The 18,164-nt window shown below is 56.8% G+C and overlaps 2 protein-coding genes across 3 annotated transcripts; one reads left to right on the top strand and one right to left on the bottom strand.

Annotated features, from left to right (window-relative positions):
* Positions 1–5: 5 nt before the first annotated feature.
* Positions 6–4,413, top strand: PDCL (phosducin like). 2 transcript variants are annotated; one of them, XM_066563056.1, is made up of 5 exons: positions 6–40; positions 577–620; positions 898–1,072; positions 1,689–1,870; positions 2,761–4,413. In XM_066563056.1, exons 3-5 carry the CDS (start codon positions 904–906, stop codon positions 3,310–3,312), a joined length of 903 nt encoding a protein of 300 aa, XP_066419153.1. In that variant the 5' UTR covers positions 6–40; positions 577–620; positions 898–903; the 3' UTR covers positions 3,313–4,413. The 2 variants fall into 2 exon arrangements, with proteins under 2 accessions (XP_066419153.1, XP_066419154.1); XM_066563057.1 differs by lacking the exon at positions 6–40 and adding an exon at positions 49–137.
* Positions 4,414–7,772: 3,359 nt separating this feature from the next.
* Positions 7,773–17,365, bottom strand: PTGS1 (prostaglandin-endoperoxide synthase 1). The gene is made up of 11 exons (XM_066562846.1): positions 17,257–17,365; positions 12,404–12,520; positions 12,154–12,294; positions 11,272–11,415; positions 10,747–10,928; positions 10,585–10,668; positions 10,037–10,283; positions 9,468–9,754; positions 8,668–8,815; positions 7,957–8,330; positions 7,773–7,879 (listed from the first exon to the last, which is right to left on the bottom strand). Exons 1-10 carry the CDS (start codon positions 17,363–17,365, stop codon positions 7,975–7,977), a joined length of 1,815 nt encoding a protein of 604 aa, XP_066418943.1. The 3' UTR covers positions 7,773–7,879; positions 7,957–7,974.
* Between the last annotated feature and the right edge of the window lie 799 nt (positions 17,366–18,164).

Here is an 18,164-nt window from a genome sequence, read left to right as displayed (position 1 = left end):
GCCGTGCCCCGCGCAGCGGCCCCGGAAGGCGGCGGGAGCGGTGAGGCGGCGGCAGCGGGGCCGGGCTGCGGTGGCGGCGGGGCCGCTTCGCTCCGCTCCGCTCGGGCTGGTGCTCCTGGGCCCCGCAGAATCCCGAGGCGCGGCCCGAGGGAGCCGGGGAGGGCGCGGGGCGGGGGCTCGGCCGGGACGGGCGGGGGAGCCGAGCCGGCTTGCTCGGGGCCCGCGGGATCACCGGCCCCAGCCGGCCCCAGGTCCCGCCCCAGGCCCGGCCCCGCTGCGGGGCGGTCCCGGTAATCCCGGGCCATCTGGCGCTGTAATCGGCTGAATCTGGGGTTAGCTCCCGCGGAGCCTGCGGCGTCCGGCAGGAGAACCGGGAGCCGGGCTGTGTCCGTGGGCAGGAGAACCGGGAGCCGGGCTGTGTCCGTGGGCAGGAGAACCGGGAGCCGGGCTGTGTCCGTGGGCAGGAGAACCGGGAGCCGGGCTGTGTCACACACACGGCCTGGGCTGGCTGGGAGACCCCTGCACCATCGAGCGTGAGCCCACAGCAACTGATCTGATTAAAATTTCTTCTTCCAGGTCTTGGTAGAAGCTTGTCTCTGAAAGACTGGAAAGGAATACAGGTCAGAACGCTTTAATTTGCCTAATTGCATTGATAGTTTTTCAGCTCAAATGAATTGTTAAATAATCCAAGTAATAGTAGCTGGGAATCAGCCTGGTGGAGCTGTCCAGTGAGGCTCTGAGGTTTTAAACCGAGTTTTAAATTGTGGCTTAAGAATTAACCCAGGTGACTGAGGGCTGTGTTCTCCTGGGGTTAAAAACTGCCCTGAGGAAATAAAGGACCATCATGATGCATGTTTGATCAGAAATGCATCCTCTCTTTTGTTACCTTATTTTTAGAGCATAATGACCACTGCAGATGATAAACTGCTTGGCGAGAAGCTGCAGTATTATTACAGCAGTAGTGAGGGTGAGGATGAAGACAGTGAGAAGGAGGATAAAGAAGGGGAGAGCAGCATTCCTGAAAGTGTGGGCGAGGTGGAGCTCAGCAGCGATGGCAGCGCTGTCAACACAGGTATCATCGTATCAATGTACTTCTTTTGTATATCCCTTGTTGATTGGAAATTTTGTATGTTCTTCTAAAACTCTTTTTTTGAAATGAAATTCCTGGGTTTATGCATACTTGAGTCAGAGGGTGATCAGTTTCTGGCTGTTGTCTAACTTTATTTTTAATAGCTTTTTTTTTTTTTTAATGTTTGACTTCTCCTATGACAGAATTCAAATTCAGCATCATATCTGAAGCAGTCAAGTTTTGGATATAAAGTTGAGACAAGGCTGATTTGTACAATTCAGATAGTAATATATAATTATTTTTGTTCTGATGAAAGCCATGCTAACAATAGGAGAACTCTTGTGGGCTGGTGGTTCTATTTCAAGAGCACAGATATTAATCTTTGGGACAATTACAAGAGTAGCCTAGTTAAGTAAATTGTAGCCTTCTTGTTAAAAAAGTAGATAGAAACTCAAGGACGTGCAAATGGCAAATGACTTATTTCAATGTTTTGCATAGTTACAAAAACATTTATGACCAGGTCACCATTTTACTGATTTACAAATTATTCCTTGATTGTAACTGATAGGCAACATTGTATTGTCTGTTTCACACGAAATGGCTCCACACCTCATTGCAGGTCCCAAGGGAGTGATCAATGACTGGCGGAGGTTTAAGCAGCTGGAGACGGAGCAGCGGCAGGAGCAGCGCAGGGAGATGGAGAGGCTCATCAAGAAGCTCTCCATGACCTGCAGGTCTCACCTGGATGACGAGGCTGAGCAGCAGAAGCAGAAAGAGCTTCAGGAAAAGATCAATGGAAAGGTAGGGTGGCACAAAGGAATCAAAATGCCACTTAAGTATTTGACAGTTTTGCTTGCCTGTGACAGCAAATAAGTGATTTAGCTGCAATGCCAAGGAAGTCCAAAAGCTCTTTCCAGATTTCTCATCTGTTGATCTAATCAACTCCAGGGGATTAATATGAAGAGTTGTACAGCAAAACTGTGAATGCTGCCTCCCCTGCCTGAAACTAGGAGCCCTCATTAATTTAGTATTTAGTAAGCAGGTGTTTCAACTCTGAGCTCTAGGAGTTGAAGACATTGGATGTAGTGAAGGGTTTTAATTAGCTGGTCTGTTAACTAGCCCTGAGTTGTAGTCAGAGAAGTTACTAAATTGCAGACATGTCTGTGCCTTCAGATGATGAAAGTTGGCTGTGCTCTCCTGTGTCTTGAGTGATGCAGATAAGTTTAATGAAGCAAGTGACCAGGTATAAAATACATAAAATCCTGGTAATTTCAATTCTACAGGCACAATGGTGCCACAAATGTTAACTGAAAAACTAAATGAAAAGCTGATGAGAAAGAAGCTCATCTGAGGTCAGGCACAGTTTCCAAATCAGCACTCCCAGCTCGGTAGAAGCACATGGCCACCATTAACCTGGATTAAAGTGGGAGCATGGAGCAGCCACTTGTGTTATTAGTGCAGCTTGTGGAAACTGGAATACCCAGGGCTGAAATCGCTGTTCCCCCTGGACATGGTTTCTAATTAGATCAGAATGGAGTGTAATACACAGGGTGCTTGAGCCTTCATGGGTTGCACTTTGCTGTTATTAAAGATGAGTGACCCACATTAATCCTCTTGATTTATGTTCTCATTATGTAAGTGACCCATATAGTGGTGCAGATGTTTTTCAGGAATCCCTGTGTGTTTTTTAGATGACTTTACAGGAATACAACATGATCCACAATGATGAGGACGATGAGGAGTTCTTGCAGCGCTACAGGAAGCAGCGGATGGAGGAGATGAGGCAGCAGTTGTACAGTGGGCAGCAATTCAAGCAGGTGTTTGAGATCACCAGTGGGGAAGCATTTCTGGACACCGTGGACAAAGAGCATAAGAGCACACTGATCATGATCCATATTTACGAAGACGATATCCCTGGCACTGAATCCCTGAATGGCTGCATGATCTGCCTGGCTGCTGAGTACCCAACAGTGAAATTCTGCAGAGTGAAGAGTTCACTCATTGGTGCCAGCACTCGCTTCACTAACAATGCCCTGCCAGCCCTGCTGGTCTACAAGGCAGGGGAGCTCATTGGCAACTTCGTGCGCATCACCGACCAGCTGGGAGAAGATTTTTTTGCTGTAGACCTGGAGGCTTTTCTGCAGGAGTGTGGTTTGCTGCCAGAAAAAGACCTACTGCTGCTGACTTCTATACATAATCCATCTGCATGTTACAGTGAAGACAGTGATCTGGAAATAGACTGAGCCCTTTATGCCAAGGGCCCGTAGGTGTAGTTGTGCTGTGGGATGTTCTTGTGCTAGGGATTGTTCTCTCTCCTCCATCGTGTGGTATGTATTCCTCCCCTTCGTGCACTTTGACTTCTGCTCATTAAAAATAACAACAAATTCCTAACATTTTCTTAAATTAATTCCATATCTACAACTAAAACAGTCTCATTTCTGTGCAATTCAAATGTGTTTTACTTAACACAAAGTTCTAACATGATTCAGTCACTTTAGGAAATTGTCTGTTGCAATGTCTCAGCATCCTTGCACATTTCAATTGAGATGTGGCCACCAACTCCCTAAGATAAGAACAGAGACTGCAAATAAAATAGTTTTTAACATTCAAGACTTAATAATCTGGTGCTGAACTGCACCAGTTAAAAGTGTGAGGTCCCATGTTCCATTCCACAGTTTGCAGTCTCCTTCCTGGGAGAATCTTGTTCTAACACTTGGCCTTAAATTTTTGTTTCTTTCTCAGTTACAAATAACAACAACCCCCGGCTTCATCCTGAAAATTGCTTTTCAGCTGGAGAGAGTTCTTCTTCCCTTAACCTTCCCTGAGACATAAATGCAATTACAGCTCTTAATACATTCTTGGGTTCTAAAACCCATCCTTGGAGTTCCTTGTAGTCACTTGATCAGAAAATGAGCTCTGCCTCTTCAGAGAGACTGCCTGCTACAAAGAGCTCCAACGTGTGTGCTGAACAGCAGCAAGGAGAATCTTGTTGGCAAAATGCAGAATTAGGACTTGAATAACCTCAGAATTTCATCCCATGCTAAAATTACTAAATCAATGGTAAAGTTCTTTTCTGCCTGCCTTCAGTAGTAGAAGTAGACTGTCATTACCTAAATACATGACCCAATGTAATGCCATGTTTAATGATTAAATTTAATTGCATTTTTTATGTAAAGCACTTTGGAACACCAGGAAGAATTGCAAATGTGTCTGTGAATCCTAATAGGATCTTAATAAGAATGGATCTTGGCCTAGAAAAAAAAGAATTTCTAACTGTATCTATTTGAGCTGTCTTTTTAAAAGTAGTATAAGCAGAAAAATAAATAATCTGTAGTTTAAAGTGACTGAGTTGGCACAGATTGTAGCTGTTTTAAGGAAACTGGCAGAAATCCAGGTTTTCAAATGTGGTGAGAGATTATTTCTTTTCGTGAGAATTGCAGAAAAAAACCCTATGTAAGTTATATGGAATTAAATCACTGAGTGTGGATATCAGCACATTTAAGGAAAATATCAAAGCAACTGTAACTCATATCCAGGGTGAGATTCAGTGAAGTCTGTTGTGCAGACCAGGTGCATTTTAGCATCATCACAAAACCTGTCTTGGAGAGAGGATCAAGGCAGAGCTGTCTGCTTGAGTTGCTTTGAAGTTTTTATTTTTATAAAGTGCTTTTTTTTTTGCCCCCTATGGCAGCAAAACTGTAACAGGATCAAACCCTCCCCTGCTGCTCTGTGTCCAATGGCCTGGAGCAAGGTGACTCCTGGTGAGGAACCTCCTGTGCTCACGTAGGGGAGAGGTGGTTTGCAGTGCCAGCAGCAAAAAGGAGAAGAAAAAAGGTGTGAATCCAGTTGATCATTGATGTGGAAGAATATAACAAGCACAAGGGAGTGAGGGGAGAGGAGCTGTGCCTGCTGCTCGTTCATGCACAGGCTCATGCACAGCTGTGAGCAGGGAGAGGAGGCTGAGCTGGGAAAAAGCTGCTGCTGCTGCTGCTTTTTGCCCTTCCTTGAAGCTGAATTTTCAAGGAGATCTATAAATAGGAGTTGAAAAAGCACTTGTCATGTAGGTGTGCAGCCTCTGGGAAATGTTCTGTTTTGGAAGGAGCGGTGCAGTGCAGGGAGGCAGCCAGGACTGGTGGGTGTTACAGGCCCTCACCTGGCTTTGCTCACAGTTAGTGATGTTCCAATACAAACAGCAGAGCTTGGGCACGGAATGCGAGGGCACAAGGAAGCACGGATGGTTGCTTGGCAAGGGCAGGAATGAAATCCCAGGATGAGTTCAACATGGACATTTAATTGTGGGGCCAGCATGGCTGCCAGGCAGTGCAGGACAAAATTTAGCTAAGAAAAGATCACACTGAGTTCTTCTGGCCTCCCATCTGCCTCTTCTTTGTAAAATGTTCAAAATATGCCTTTGCTGAAAATCCAAACAAGGTTTCCTGTGCAGTCACTGGCCTGATCCTGTGGCAGGGGGGCCTGCTGGGGAGGGCTGGGAGAGTCTGGAGACTCCCTCCAAGGAGGGGTTGCTTTTCTCCTCCTGCTCAGTGAATCATTGCCTCTGAGGCCACACAAGCCCAGATGCGTGTTTTCATTGTTGCTGCAGGAACCCAGGCAGCCCCATCCTGCTGTCCCTGTCCATCCCCACCGCAGGCAAGCCACAGCTGGGCTCCCCAGAGGGATGTTTAAAAACACAGAGCATGTCCACCAGCTGTGTTTACCAAGAGCTCAAACAGAGGGCACTTCTGGCAGCGCTCTCCTCTCCAGAGCACAGCAGGGAGCCCCTGCCATGCTTGGTGGTGCTGGTGGCCACACCAAACACCACCATGTGTGGGTGCAAACACTGCCTTGGATGTGGCTGTACCTTGGTGACGGGGGGAGCGATTTCTGCAACTGCCATGGCTGGAAAACCAGCACAGAAAACAGAAGAAGAGCTCAGCAGTGCTGGGCTGGGGGAAGCTCTGTGTGCAGGGCCGTGGGTGCCTGGGCTCCTGGGGGAGATTTCAATAGTGTGTTGGATGCTGTGCCTGGGGCTGGTACGTGTTGGTCCTTCAAAGAAACGATTTCAAAGCTTTTCCTGCTGGCAGGAGGGAGATGCTTTGCTGTCCTGGACTGGTTGGAAGAGGTGCCAGGTTTGCCAGCTGTGGCTCAGCCAAGCTGTCCCAGTGGCACATTCCTCCTTGGTGGCAGGGAGCAGCCAGGCCGTGCCAGGTGTGCCCAGGGGAGCGTTCCTCCTTGGCACAGAGCAGCTCGGCCGCTCTCCCTGTGCCCCGGGGCTCTCGTGCCGTTATCAGCTGTCCCAAAGCAGCGCTGGCAGCCCCGATAGCCACGAGCAAACGCAGGATGTTTGTGGTTTAACTGAAGCGAGCCGAGCTTGTGCCTGTCGCCAGATGTCAGGGAAGGATGCTGGGGGCTGGAGCGGCTCCCTGCCGGGGAGGGCGGTCACGAGCACAGCTGGAAGCACAGCTGGAAGCGGCTGGCTGGGGGCGTGCCCGGGGAAGGACTGACCGTGCCCTCCTCTCGCGTTGCTGCTCAGCCCTTCTGCACGGCACAGTGCGACTGGAAGCACTGGGCTGTCCGTGTGCCAGGGGAGCACAGAGCAGGTGAAGCTGCCGGCTGTGCCTTCGGGGTCTTGCTGGCCTCTCTGGCTCCCCACATCCCCCAGGAAACTGAAATCCAGATGCTATCCTGGTAATGCTGTCCCATTTCTGAAGGGTTAAAGAGAGTGAGTGAGAAGGCTCATGCCTTGGGAGTCTCTGCTTGCACATGATCCCTTGCTATGACTTCTCCTACCACATCCCAGCCAAGGCACCAGCCCTTTAAACCTCCCTAATTTAGAATTCCTGTAACACCTCCCTGGGAATGCTGCTGGGATGGAGCAGAGGCTCAGGAGTGCTCCCCTCCTCCAGGACAACAGAGGAAGGAGCTGCAGCTGCATGCTCTCTTACAGAATGTGGCTATTTTGTGTCTACAAAACACCCAGGCAGCCAGATTGGTGTGTGGATAGTTTTTATGTGAGAGAAATACACAATGTTGGTCTAAGCAGTGTCACCATGGAAGTACAGAATATCCTGAATTGTGGAAGGGACCCACAAACATTATTACAGTCCAACCCTGGCCCTGCCCAGGACAACCCCAAGAATCCCACCCTGTGCCTGACAGCAGTGTCCAAACACTGAATTGTGGCATTTGAGCAGCACAGGGCTGGGAGGTGGCCAGAGGGGAGCAAAGTTCAAACTGCCTCAGGACACTCAGAGACCCCCATGGAAGCTTCTAAGGGAGAAGTTGCTCCATTTATTGCTTCAGGTGCAGTCAGCAATGGCCCAGCACAGTGCTGGTGGGCACAGCCACAAATAGAGGAGTTTTTAAAATCATTTATTATTTTAAATTTCCTTTTTCCTGGAGCTTAACCAGGATCTGATGGGAATCAAGGCCAGTGACAGTGGTTGCCAGCTACCACGTGGCTGGGCTAGGCAAGGGCTGAGCTCTGTTTGGGGAGGAGGACAGAAGCAGGCTCTGTGTGCTGTGAGGATGTGTTTGCTGAGCTGTTAGTGCAGAGAAGGGTGATGATTTTGGGATGGAAGAGACTCCATCCCTTTGTGTGCACAGAGGTAGCATCTTGCTCGGAGCAGCCCCGGGTTGGCAGCCAGTGGCACGTGCCAGGGTCCAAGCCAGCACGACACAGGAGGTCTGGAGATCTGACCTCATGCTTCTCTCTGGTCTCCTCCAGGAGAGACTGCTTTGGTTCCTTCTCCCAGCTGTGCACGTGTGCTGGGCAGGCACAGGGGCAGCAGGTTCCTGCATGCCCACCACTCACTGTAGGAAGGAACAGCATCCTCAGCACCGGGCTGGGAGCTCAGCTCAGCCTGCAGCAGGCCAAGGACAGTCCCTACCTGGGCAGGTCAGCCCTGCTAGAGCTCTGTAGAGGATCCAGCAGCCCGAGGGCTGCCGTGCTCTGCAGTGTCAGGCACGTGGAACGCCACGTACGGGCACTTCTTCACATTGAGGCACACGAGCTTCTCCAGGGATGCCGTCTTCACGATCTCAAAGCCAGTTGTTCCACCAAATGTACTGGGTTTCCAGTACTCTGGGGAGCAGATGGGGTTTCCAAAAAGCCCCTTCAGGGAAAATGGAGCTCCGATCTCCACCATGCTTTCCCCAAAAATGCCGTTGGGTTGGGGTTTCTCCAGCAGCAAGCCTGGGTAAAACTCCAGGGCATCAATATCTCCATACAGCTCTTCCAGCTCTGCTGCCTTCTCTTCCTCTCCTGCACCAAGTGAACATCAGAGTGCTTTAGCAAGAGAATCACACCTGGCAAGGACTGGCCTGGCAGTGGGCAAAGGGAGGGTGGCTCCCTCGCAGGCAGTGGCAAGCCTGACTTCCAGGCCAGGGGCCCCAGGAGGAAGGACCCTGCATCCCCTGACACCCCTGCATCAGCCCAGTCTGCCCCACTGTGAGGCCATGAGCAGGCAGGGCTGGGATGGGCAGGGGTGGCTGCTCCAAGCCCAGTGGCAGAGGGGCAGCTCATGGCCTGGTACTCACCCACAGGCACAGAGCCCCTGCCCCGGCCCAGCAAAGCCCCAGGAGCAGCAGTGCAGCCCTACCTGTCAGCTCCTGGAAGGACCTGTAGGGCTTCATGCCAAACCTTTTCCGGTACTCGTTGAAGGGCTGCAGCCTCAGCTGCCGGGACTCCTTGATGACCCCAACGGCCACGTGCAGGACATTGGCATTGATGGTCTGTCCCCCACCGATCTGCAGGGCAGAGACAAGGAGGAGCACACATCAGGCACACCCGCATCAGCCCCAGAGAGCCACCACACTAAAGCACCCTGGGCTCAGGCTGTGACACCAACACATCACTGCAGAGCAAGAGGAGGGTGGGCAGTGCAAAAACCAACTGTGGAGCAGCTTGGTCAGGCCAGCCCTGCTCCCAGGGCAGGGCACAGGGCAGGAGAAGTCCCCGATGGACAGTGACCCAGTGAGGAGGATGAGAGGCTCACTGGGATTTCAGGCTCACTGGGAGAACCCAAATGCCCAAAGGGCCTCAGGCTCAGCCTCAGCTGGGCTGCTTGGCACAGGCAAAGAGAGTGAGGAATGGAGCTGCAATCGCTTGGTAGAAAACATCCATGCGATGGCAGCAAAGAACAGTGCCAGGCGCTGCTCCAGGCCCCGCGGCTCCGCAGCCGGGCGGGGACATCCCGGCTTCCACAGGCTCTGGCATCACCGGAGTGTTTACTACAGAGCAACAAGGGCAAGCAGCTGGGGCTGCCAGGGCCAGCCCCGCCACGGTGCGGGTGGGGAGGACTCCTGATGTGCCCATGGGCTGCTGCCCTGGGCAGACTCGGTGTGGCACGGGCACCACTGCACGCGTGTCCCTCCCGGAGAGGGCAGAGCAGGACCTTACCCTTCCTGCAACCTGCTTGGAAAAGGACTCCACCAGCGCCTCCACGCCGTAGTCCATGAGCATGGAGGTGTTGTAGAGGAACTGCTTGTAGCTGTACTCTTGTCCCTGGATGATGAAGGAGTCGGGCATCAGCCCGTGCCAGTGATAGAGCTGGTTGAACTCCACGGCGATGCGATTCCGGTACTGGAACTGCGACCCAAACAACAGCTCGGGGTCGAACTTGAGGCTCAGGTAGTACCCACTGAGGTGCTGCACGTAGTCCTCAACAACGATCTTAATGGTCTCCCCTGGGCAGCAGAAAAGAAGCAGCTGGCAGCAGCAGGAGCCACCAGCTCTGCACCTGAGATGTTACCCACATCTACCACAGCAACCATCCACCTCCTCCTGACCATTTTGGATGGACCAAAGCCAATTTTTTTGCTATATGGACCAAAACAAGCAATTCCCAGAAGGATGCCAGAGGAGCTGCCTCAAAGGCAGTTTGACCATTACCCCCAGAAGAGGCTGGCCAGCCTGTGAGTCCTTGGGGGCCGCCCAGGGGCTGGGACAGGGCGGGGGCAGTTCCTCACCGATGAGGATGAGCCGCGCCGTCTGGAAGAGCTGCTCGTCGCTCCAGGTGGGGTGGTCCCGCTTGAGCAGGTCGCAGACGCGGTTGTGCTCTCGCAGCCAGAGCGTGGCGTACACGCAGAGCCCCGGCAGCAGCCCGAACACCTCCTGCCCCACCGCCAGCTGCCGCTCCCGGGGCACGCCCGACGGGTACACCATGTGCACCGGGGCCTCGCTGACCGTGGGCGGGTACACCTCGCCATCCACCACCTGGGGACACAGCAGCGACAGGGCAGAAAGGGGAGGGGACAAAAACATCCCAGTAAAAGCCTGCCCAGCCAAGGGCACCGCATTGCTCTCCTGCACGAGGTGAGTGGAATGGAAACACCTCCCTCATAGAGCCCCAAATGCCTGCTGCCATCAGAGCAGCTGCACCCCAAAGATTGTCCCCCGGCCAGCAGCCACGCAGGGCATCAGGGTTGGGGTCTGCCAAGAGGTGCCAGAGGAACATGGGCTTCAAACAGCCCTGGCTCACAGGACTGGGATGTGTTTCAGTTGTGCTGGGTGGTACCTGGAATTTCAGCTTCCCATCTTGAAAGAGTCGCAGCTGGTGCTGCCGCTGCAGGTTGTCCCCGTACAAATGCCCCAGGTCCACCTGTGGAGAGAACAGGGCATCAAGGTTGCTCTGAGGGGCACAGGGACCCCAACACCCCCTCAGTCCTGCTGCCCTCACCCCATGTCCCAGAGCCTTGGTGAAGCCACGTCCCATCTTCCCAGATGTCTTGAAGAACTGGTGGGTGAAATGCTGGGCGAAGAAGGCAAACATCATGTTGGTGCCTCGGGGATCAGCCTCAAACTTGTGCCGCAGCAGGAACCTCTCTGCCAGGAGCTGGGGGTCAGGGAGCTGCAGCTTCCCTGCAAAAGATGGAGGTTGAGGGAAGATGCCCAGTGCCAACCCAGGCAGGTACTGGTGCTGTCTGCAGGGCTGCTGGTGGTGTCTGCTGCAGCATCAGGCACAGACTCATCTGCACAAGGACCTTGCAGCCCTCTCACACAGGCTGTGACATGTCCCAGCAGCTCAGCCTGAGCTGTCCCAGCAGCAATCCAGATGTCATCAATCTCCTGCAGCAGAGCCAGTCTGGGCAGGACAGGGGTAGCGCGTGGCACTGCCAGTGGTGCTTTGCAGAAGTGTCCATGGCAGCCAAAGCTTGGCCATGGCTGGGTGGTAAACACTCAGGGTGTGGGAGCAGCCACGTACCTTTGGTGCCCATGGGCGTGGGGCAGTCGTCCGGCACGGGCGGCAGGACGCGGGTGTAGTAGCTGACGTTGGCATAGGCCTCCCAGCTGATGTAGCCATAGTCAGAGTTGAAAGTGGGGGGGCTGGGGATGAGATTGGCACGAACTGAAAGGAGAGAGGGGGATCACCACTGTGGGGCTTGAGGCAGCAACCACAGGCTCTGCCCCTGGTCCCTGCCCGCCTGCTCTGTGCTGCCAGACAGCCCCTGGCACCCCAAAAACCAGAAAGGTACCAGCAGTGGAGGCATGTGGGTGTCCTGGGCTTTGCTCCGAGCCTTTTAAAGGCTGCAATTCCCTGCAGGAAAGGAGGGCTCGTGCTAATGTGCTAAGTGGATCCTTGGATGATGGATGAGATGACAAACCCTTAGAAATGGTGAAGGCAACAGCCGGAGCCTTGCAAGCATGTCGCTACGGCTCCAAGAGCTGGAACCTAAATATTTATGCAAAGTGATGAATATGGAGACATGAGTAACAAGGGCCATATTTCCATGGGCTGCTTTCTGTGCAGCTGTGAAACAGCTCCTTGGCCTGGGGAGTGCAGCATGCCAAGAACTGCTCGTGTTTTCCAGCCAGCTGGCAGCTTGGCACAGTGCTGGGGACCCCCTACACCCCACTGCACCCTGGCTGGGCAGCTCCCCTGGGCACAGTGACAGTGTGACAGGGTGATGGAAGGACAGGGTGACAACCTTCTGGGTCTCCTGCTGAGGTGACTCCAGCCCAATGCCCACCCTGCTCACAGGAGTTGCTCAGCATCGCTGCAGCCCTGCTATCCCCACCCACACATCTGTGCATGCCAGGGGGTCCTCGAGTCCTGCTGAACCCCAAACCCTCTCCAACCCCTCACCTGTCAGCACGAGCCTCATGAGCGTGTCCCTGATGAAGGTGCTGTTGATAATGTCCCAAAACCACTTGAAGTGGGTCAGGATGAAGTGGTAGAAGGCAGGACTGGGCTTCAGCAGGTTGTGGAGACGTGTCCAGAACTCAGCTGGGGGAAACAGAGCAGTCACTCTCCCTGCTGAGGAGCCAGCCCACCCAGAGCAGTGAGTGCTGTGGGGACAGGGCTGCCCTGGCAGATCCTGGGGACAGGGACTCACGGGAGGTGCAGTTGGCCCCGTAGTACCCGGTCCGGGTGCAGTCGCACTCATATCCTCTGAGGCCAACCCTCACACACACCCCTTGGTTCTGGCAGGGGAAATAGCAACAGGGATTCACTGCAGGGGAAGAGAGAGAGAGAGACATCACCATCCAGCCAGCACATCGCTGCATCTGCTGGCTCCCTGCTCCTCAAGGGAGGACAGTGCCTCAGAGCCAGCCCAGCGGGTCCAGCTCAGGGAGGAGGTGCAGTGCTGCAGGAGCCAAGCCCTGCCCTGTGGGGTTGTCTCCCCGTGCCTGGGGGCTGCTGTGCCCCCGGAGCCCCAGCCCGGGCTAAAGCCATGCAAACAGCCACTGTGCTAATAACAACAGCCATTGTCGGGGCCGTTTGCTTTGGCAGGGCCCCTCAGCCCCACCGCCCCCAGCGGATGGAAAGGGCCTCTCATGGCTCACTCCCAGCTCCCGCCCGGCCCCTTCCTCCACCACCTTCATGCCCAGCCTGCAGGGACGAGATAAGGCCCCTTGCAGCCCTTCCCAGGCTGTGGGATCGTGTGGGACAGGGAGACCCTCTGGCACGGAGCAGCTCCCATGCTGAGCAGCTCCATCCCCACCAAGCCTCTCCGGGCTGCCCTGGAGCAGGAAGATCCTTGTAACTCCACCATCCACAGCCCCTCCAAGAGCAGCAAACCTCAGGGGATAGAGAAACACTGGCCAGGGTGGCCAGAGACTCCTCTGCCTTCCATCAGCCAAAGGAGTGCTCTGGAAATTGGGATGTTCTCTGTCACTGCTGCCTCCTGAAATCCTCACCAGTGGCATTCTCAACTCACCAAGCCAGGTCTGGACAGAGCCTTTGTGCCAGGAGGGAAGTGCCTAAAGCCCAGAGCTGGCTGCACACCTGGCTTTGTCAGAGCACACTGGAGGCCACCAGCCCCACCAGGGCACACAGCACTCATGGACAAGGTGCCACCAAGGCAGTGCCCAGCTCTGGAGCTGCTGGCTGCAGGAATGGGGGACAGGCAGCACACACCGAGTGCTGAGGAGACTGACAGCCACTGCCAGGGTGCCCAGTGCCACAGCTGATGGAGAAAGGTCTCCTGAGCCCATCAGTTGCTCCATGTGGCTCATGAGCTCACCAGATCCCTGCCAGACCAGCTTCAGGTTCTTCAGGAATTTGGGAACATTGCTGGGGAGGTGGGATGGGCATGCAGAACAGAAACCACATTTTTTCCATAGGAAATTGCAGCTAAAAATTAACATCTTTGGAAAATAAAGGTAATTTTGTGAAGTTGCTCAGTGTCCCTGCAGGCACATGCTCGGGGCAGGGCAGGGAGCCCGGGGCTCAGCCAGCAGCTCTGCCGGGCTGTGCTCAGCCCTGTGGTCCCAAATCCCTCCCGGCACACAAGGCCCAAACTTGCAAAGACGTGCTCAGCTCCCAGCACTTCCGTCAGGCTCCCTTTCATCTTGGATCTTTTCATGTCTCCAGATGGGAGGCAGCAGGCAGGATCTTATTTATCTCAGACAAATTAAGGTCAGACCACCCGTTCAGATTTTTGCAAGCTGGGAATTTTTGGAAAGGGGGAGGTGTTGCAGCGCAGCTGGAGCATCCTCTGGGCTATTCCCATGCCGGTAGCTCCACACTTGGCTCTGCTGCAGACCCGGTGAAAGCCCCGACGAGCAGCCCCGTGCCGTGCCCGCTGCAGCCCGGGGGAAGCCGGGCTCCTGTGGGCTGGGAGGATGCTCCGGCACAGCAGGTCGAGTCCTGCCCCGTGTCTCCAGCTGATTTGGGGAGTCAGGAGAAGTTCGCTCGGCCGGGGCCCTCCCCGGTGCGAGCAGTGCAGTCATGCCAAGCCCTCCTCCGAGGCGGGTTTGGCAGCGTGCCGGGCTGTGCCGTTCCGTGCTGTGCCGTTCCGTGCTGTGCCGTGCCGTGCCGTGCCGTGCCGTGCTGTGCCGTGCCGTGCCGTGCCGTGCCGTGCCGGGCCGCGCCGTGCCGTGCCGTGCTGTGCTGTGCCGTGCCGTGCCGTTCCGTGCTGTGCCGTGCCATGCTGTGCTGTGCCGTGCCGTGCCGTGCCGTGCTGTGCTGTGCCGTGCCGTGCCGTGCCGTGCTGTGCTGTGCCGTGCCGGGCCGCGCCTCCCACAGTTCACTGCAGTGTCAGTGCCGCCGCTGGGTCCCCGAGGCGGGGTGGGAGCAGCGTGTTCCAGCCAAAAGGGTGGGAAGGGGCTGGAGCGTGTCCTGGCCCGCGACACCAGCCCCATCACATCCTGAGGAGCCTCCCTGTGCAGCAGCTCCGTGCCTCTCCACACCCCGGCCAGGAATCCTGCGCTGGCCTTGCCAGGACGGCTCCAGGTATGGGAAAGGCCCTGCAGCGGAAGCGCGGCCCCTCCGTGCCGGCAGGGCCGGTGCACTCGCTCCATCACCGCTGAAAAATGCCAGATTTGGGGACAACATCCGTTCCACAAACCGCAGCCAAAGCAACCTGGGGTGAATCATGGCCGGGACGGAGCCGGGCTCATTCCATGGGACCTGGCTGAGCTGCCGCAGGCTTTGGAGACCGTGGAACGCTTACGCACTTGTTTGTCTGATCCTGGAAGGTTTCTCGGGCCCACGAACTATTCACAGCACACACACCACAGCCAGATTGTCATCTGCAACCACTTCTGGCAGCACCATGAGCAGGAGCAGCGTGCCAGGCCCACAGCTGTGTTCCACGAGGGCTCAGTGATCCTCCCCCTGCACCTGAGCCAGGCTGCCTGCCCGGGATGGGCTGGAGGGGTGACACAGCCCCAGGGCTCTCTGGCTTCGCTCTGCAGCCCGGGCTGGCTCTCTGTGAGCCCCACTGCAGAGGGGGATGTGCTTGGAGGAGATGCAGACCACAGGCAATGGAAACAGCCATGAATGCAAAGCAGCTCTGGCAGAGGTGCCCCCCTGCCTCCACACAGCAGGGCCTGTGCCCCACCTGCCCCGTGGCTGGGGCTCGGGCACACGGTGATGTTGGGGTGCTGCCACTGCTCCTGTCTGGCAGCCTGAGTTGTGCAATGGCTGCTCAGAGGACAGTCAGGTTTACTTTGCAAGAATGCTTGAACAAAACTATACCCCTGAAGGCAAGTTAGCAGCCAAGGGCAATATCTGCAGGGAAAACTGAGAAACACCTTGGGACCAGCCTGGCTCTGCTCACAGCCAGAGGAAAAGTCTACAGAGAACAAACACCAAGGCTCAGAGCCAAGGTGCAGCCAGTGAGGAGTCAAGTAAAGTGCTCTGAGCAGCAAATATAAAGTGAGCAGGAGATCTCAGCCTCAGCACAACATCCTGTTATTTGGTCTTTAAGAGCAGATCCGAGGACTAGATTAGGGCTGTGGTCCTCCTGGTGCAACGCTGGGGAGGAGCAGAGCCCAGACACTCTGCTGACAGCACCTCGGGGCACAGCACAGTTCCCCTAATTTCTCAATCAGATATCTCCCTCGCTAATTAGGGCTTGGAAAAAAGCCGTCTTTTCCTGTACATCATGTATTGCAGGTATTTTTCCCCCCTCCACATAATGAAATTTGCTTTGATCGTGCTGTGCAGCAGTCAGCTCCAGGGCTGCACCATTCCAGTGTTGCATCCGTCCCAGCTGCTTCAGGCACGTGGGTCCTCAGCATGTCCTGTGGTCAGCAGGACACACAGATGCTGGCCCAGCTGTCCTCAGCTCCCAGAGGAACTTCTCAGGAAGATAAAACACGTGTAAAGAGATGGCCAAGCTGGAGAAAGCAGAGCAGAGGCTGTCCCTTGCCTGTCCCCACCACCTGTGGTCCAGCCCAGCCAGGGACAGCCAGATCCATCCCCTGGGGACTCTCCTTTCAGCAGATGTGGCTGATGTGCCCTGCAGTGGGGTGCCTGCCACCTCCCCAGCCACGCTGAGGTCACTCAGCATCGGGCTCACCCAGCCCCACTGTTTCTGGTGGCTGGACCTGTCACACCCCAGCTCCTGGAGTCCCCTGCAGAGCTGGCCATGGGTTTGAGAAAGGGTTTTATTTAACCACCCGCTCCATGGGTGCCTGCCATAGTCAGCATTATTCCTCACCATCTCCTGGTGAGCCTGGGGTTGGGCAGCACGTGGTGCTGGGAAGGAAACGATGGCTGAGGCCACCAGAGCCGCCCCTGCTGCTCCCAGCCCTCCATCCTCGCTCCCAGCTGCAGCGTCACCAGCCGTGCATTTGGGGACAGCGGCAGGGCCCTGGCTGCCAGCACGCACGGGCATTGTCCCCCTCTCCTTGGAGGAGCCCCGTCCCGGCCGGGAGGCTGCAGGAAGCGGCCGGGCACTGCCCCTCAGCCGGGTGGCGGGGCCGGCGCGGGGTGGCCGCGGTCTTGGCGGGGATCCAGCCCTGTCGTGCGTCCCCGGCCGCCTCGGGCCAGCGATGTCTCCCCCGGGCCCTGCGTGTGGTCCCTGCGGGAGGGGGACGGGGGAAGTTTGTTCCACCAGGGCGCTTCTGCTCCCAGCCGGGCGTGACGGGCCGCAACCTGCGGGCACCCTGACCCGGGCGGTGGTCGTGGGGCTCCTGCCAGCCGCCCCTGCCCACCCTGCCTGCCCTCCGTCCCGGACACGGAGGGCACCGGAGGGCGAGGACGAGCCGGGGGCGGCGAGTGCGATCCCGCCGGGACCCGCCGGACCGCGGCCCGGTCCCGCAGCGCCCGCCCCGCAGCGCTCCCCGCTTCCCCGGGACTCCCGGTACTGGACCCTGCGGGACCAGGTCCCCTCGCCCCCCCGGTGCCGAATGTCCCCTGTTCGGGATGTCGCCGCTCCACCGGCACCGACTCCCCCGCGTCTCCCTCCCTCCCTCCCTCCCTCCCTCCCTCCCGGTGCGGTCCCGCCCCGCGTACCGGAGCCGGTGCCGGCGGCGCTCCCGGCGGCGCAGAGCAGCACGGCGTGGGCGAGCAGCAGCCGAAGCCCCGCGGCCGGCGGGGCCCGGGCCCGGCACCCACCGCCCATGGCGAGAGGCAGCTCCGCCGCGTCCCGCGTCGCACCCGGCGCGGCCCCGCCGCCCCCGCCCCCGCCGCGCTGCCTCCCGCCCCCGACGGGACGGGACGGGACGGGGCCGCCTCCGACAGCCCGGCCCGCCGGGGACTGCCCCGGCTGCGCTCCCCTCCCCTGATCCGCTTGGCCACCCCTGCGTCCCCAGCCCTGCCCCGGTCCGTGCCTCTCCCAGGAACCCCAGGTTCCCTCGTTTCCCTCCCAGTCCCCACCTACCCGGACATCTCCATACCCAGCTCCTGGTTCCCACATCCCGCTGCATCCCCACGCCCACGCCCTTGCTCCCACGTCCCCCCTACATCCCAATTCCACATCCCAGCTCCCCCAGGACTCCATGCTGTCCCCAAACTCCTTGGCCTGGCTCAGCTCCTCCGAGTGGCCGCAAGAGGCTGCCCGGGCAGTGCTGCCCGGCTGTGCCCGGAGCCCGGCTGCCCACAGCCGCCCGCGGCCAGAAGAGCTGAGTTTATCGGTGGAACCATCGCCCGTGTTTCCTCCCGGATGCTTTGTTCCCAGCACCAGCCGCTGGAGCCGGACAGGACTCAGCCAGCCCGGCCCGGGCAGGCAGCAGCGACCCCACAGGAATCGAGTGGGGCTGGGAGAGGCTCTGCATGGCTCTGGGGTAGGCGAGAGCACGGAGGGCTGCAGACCTGGCTGGGACGTCCCCAGACTGGTGGAACCCAGAGGTCGGAGCCTGCTGAGCCTCTCAGCGGCAGAGACCCCAGCGCAGGCCGGGCTCTGAGAGGATTATCGCGGCTTT

This window comes from Molothrus aeneus, chromosome 19 (genome assembly GCF_037042795.1).
Source record: "Molothrus aeneus isolate 106 chromosome 19, BPBGC_Maene_1.0, whole genome shotgun sequence".
Classification (NCBI taxonomy): Eukaryota; Metazoa; Chordata; class Aves; order Passeriformes; family Icteridae; genus Molothrus; species Molothrus aeneus.
Note: the sequence above shows the minus strand (reverse complement) of the source record. Positions and strands in the feature narration are given on the sequence as shown.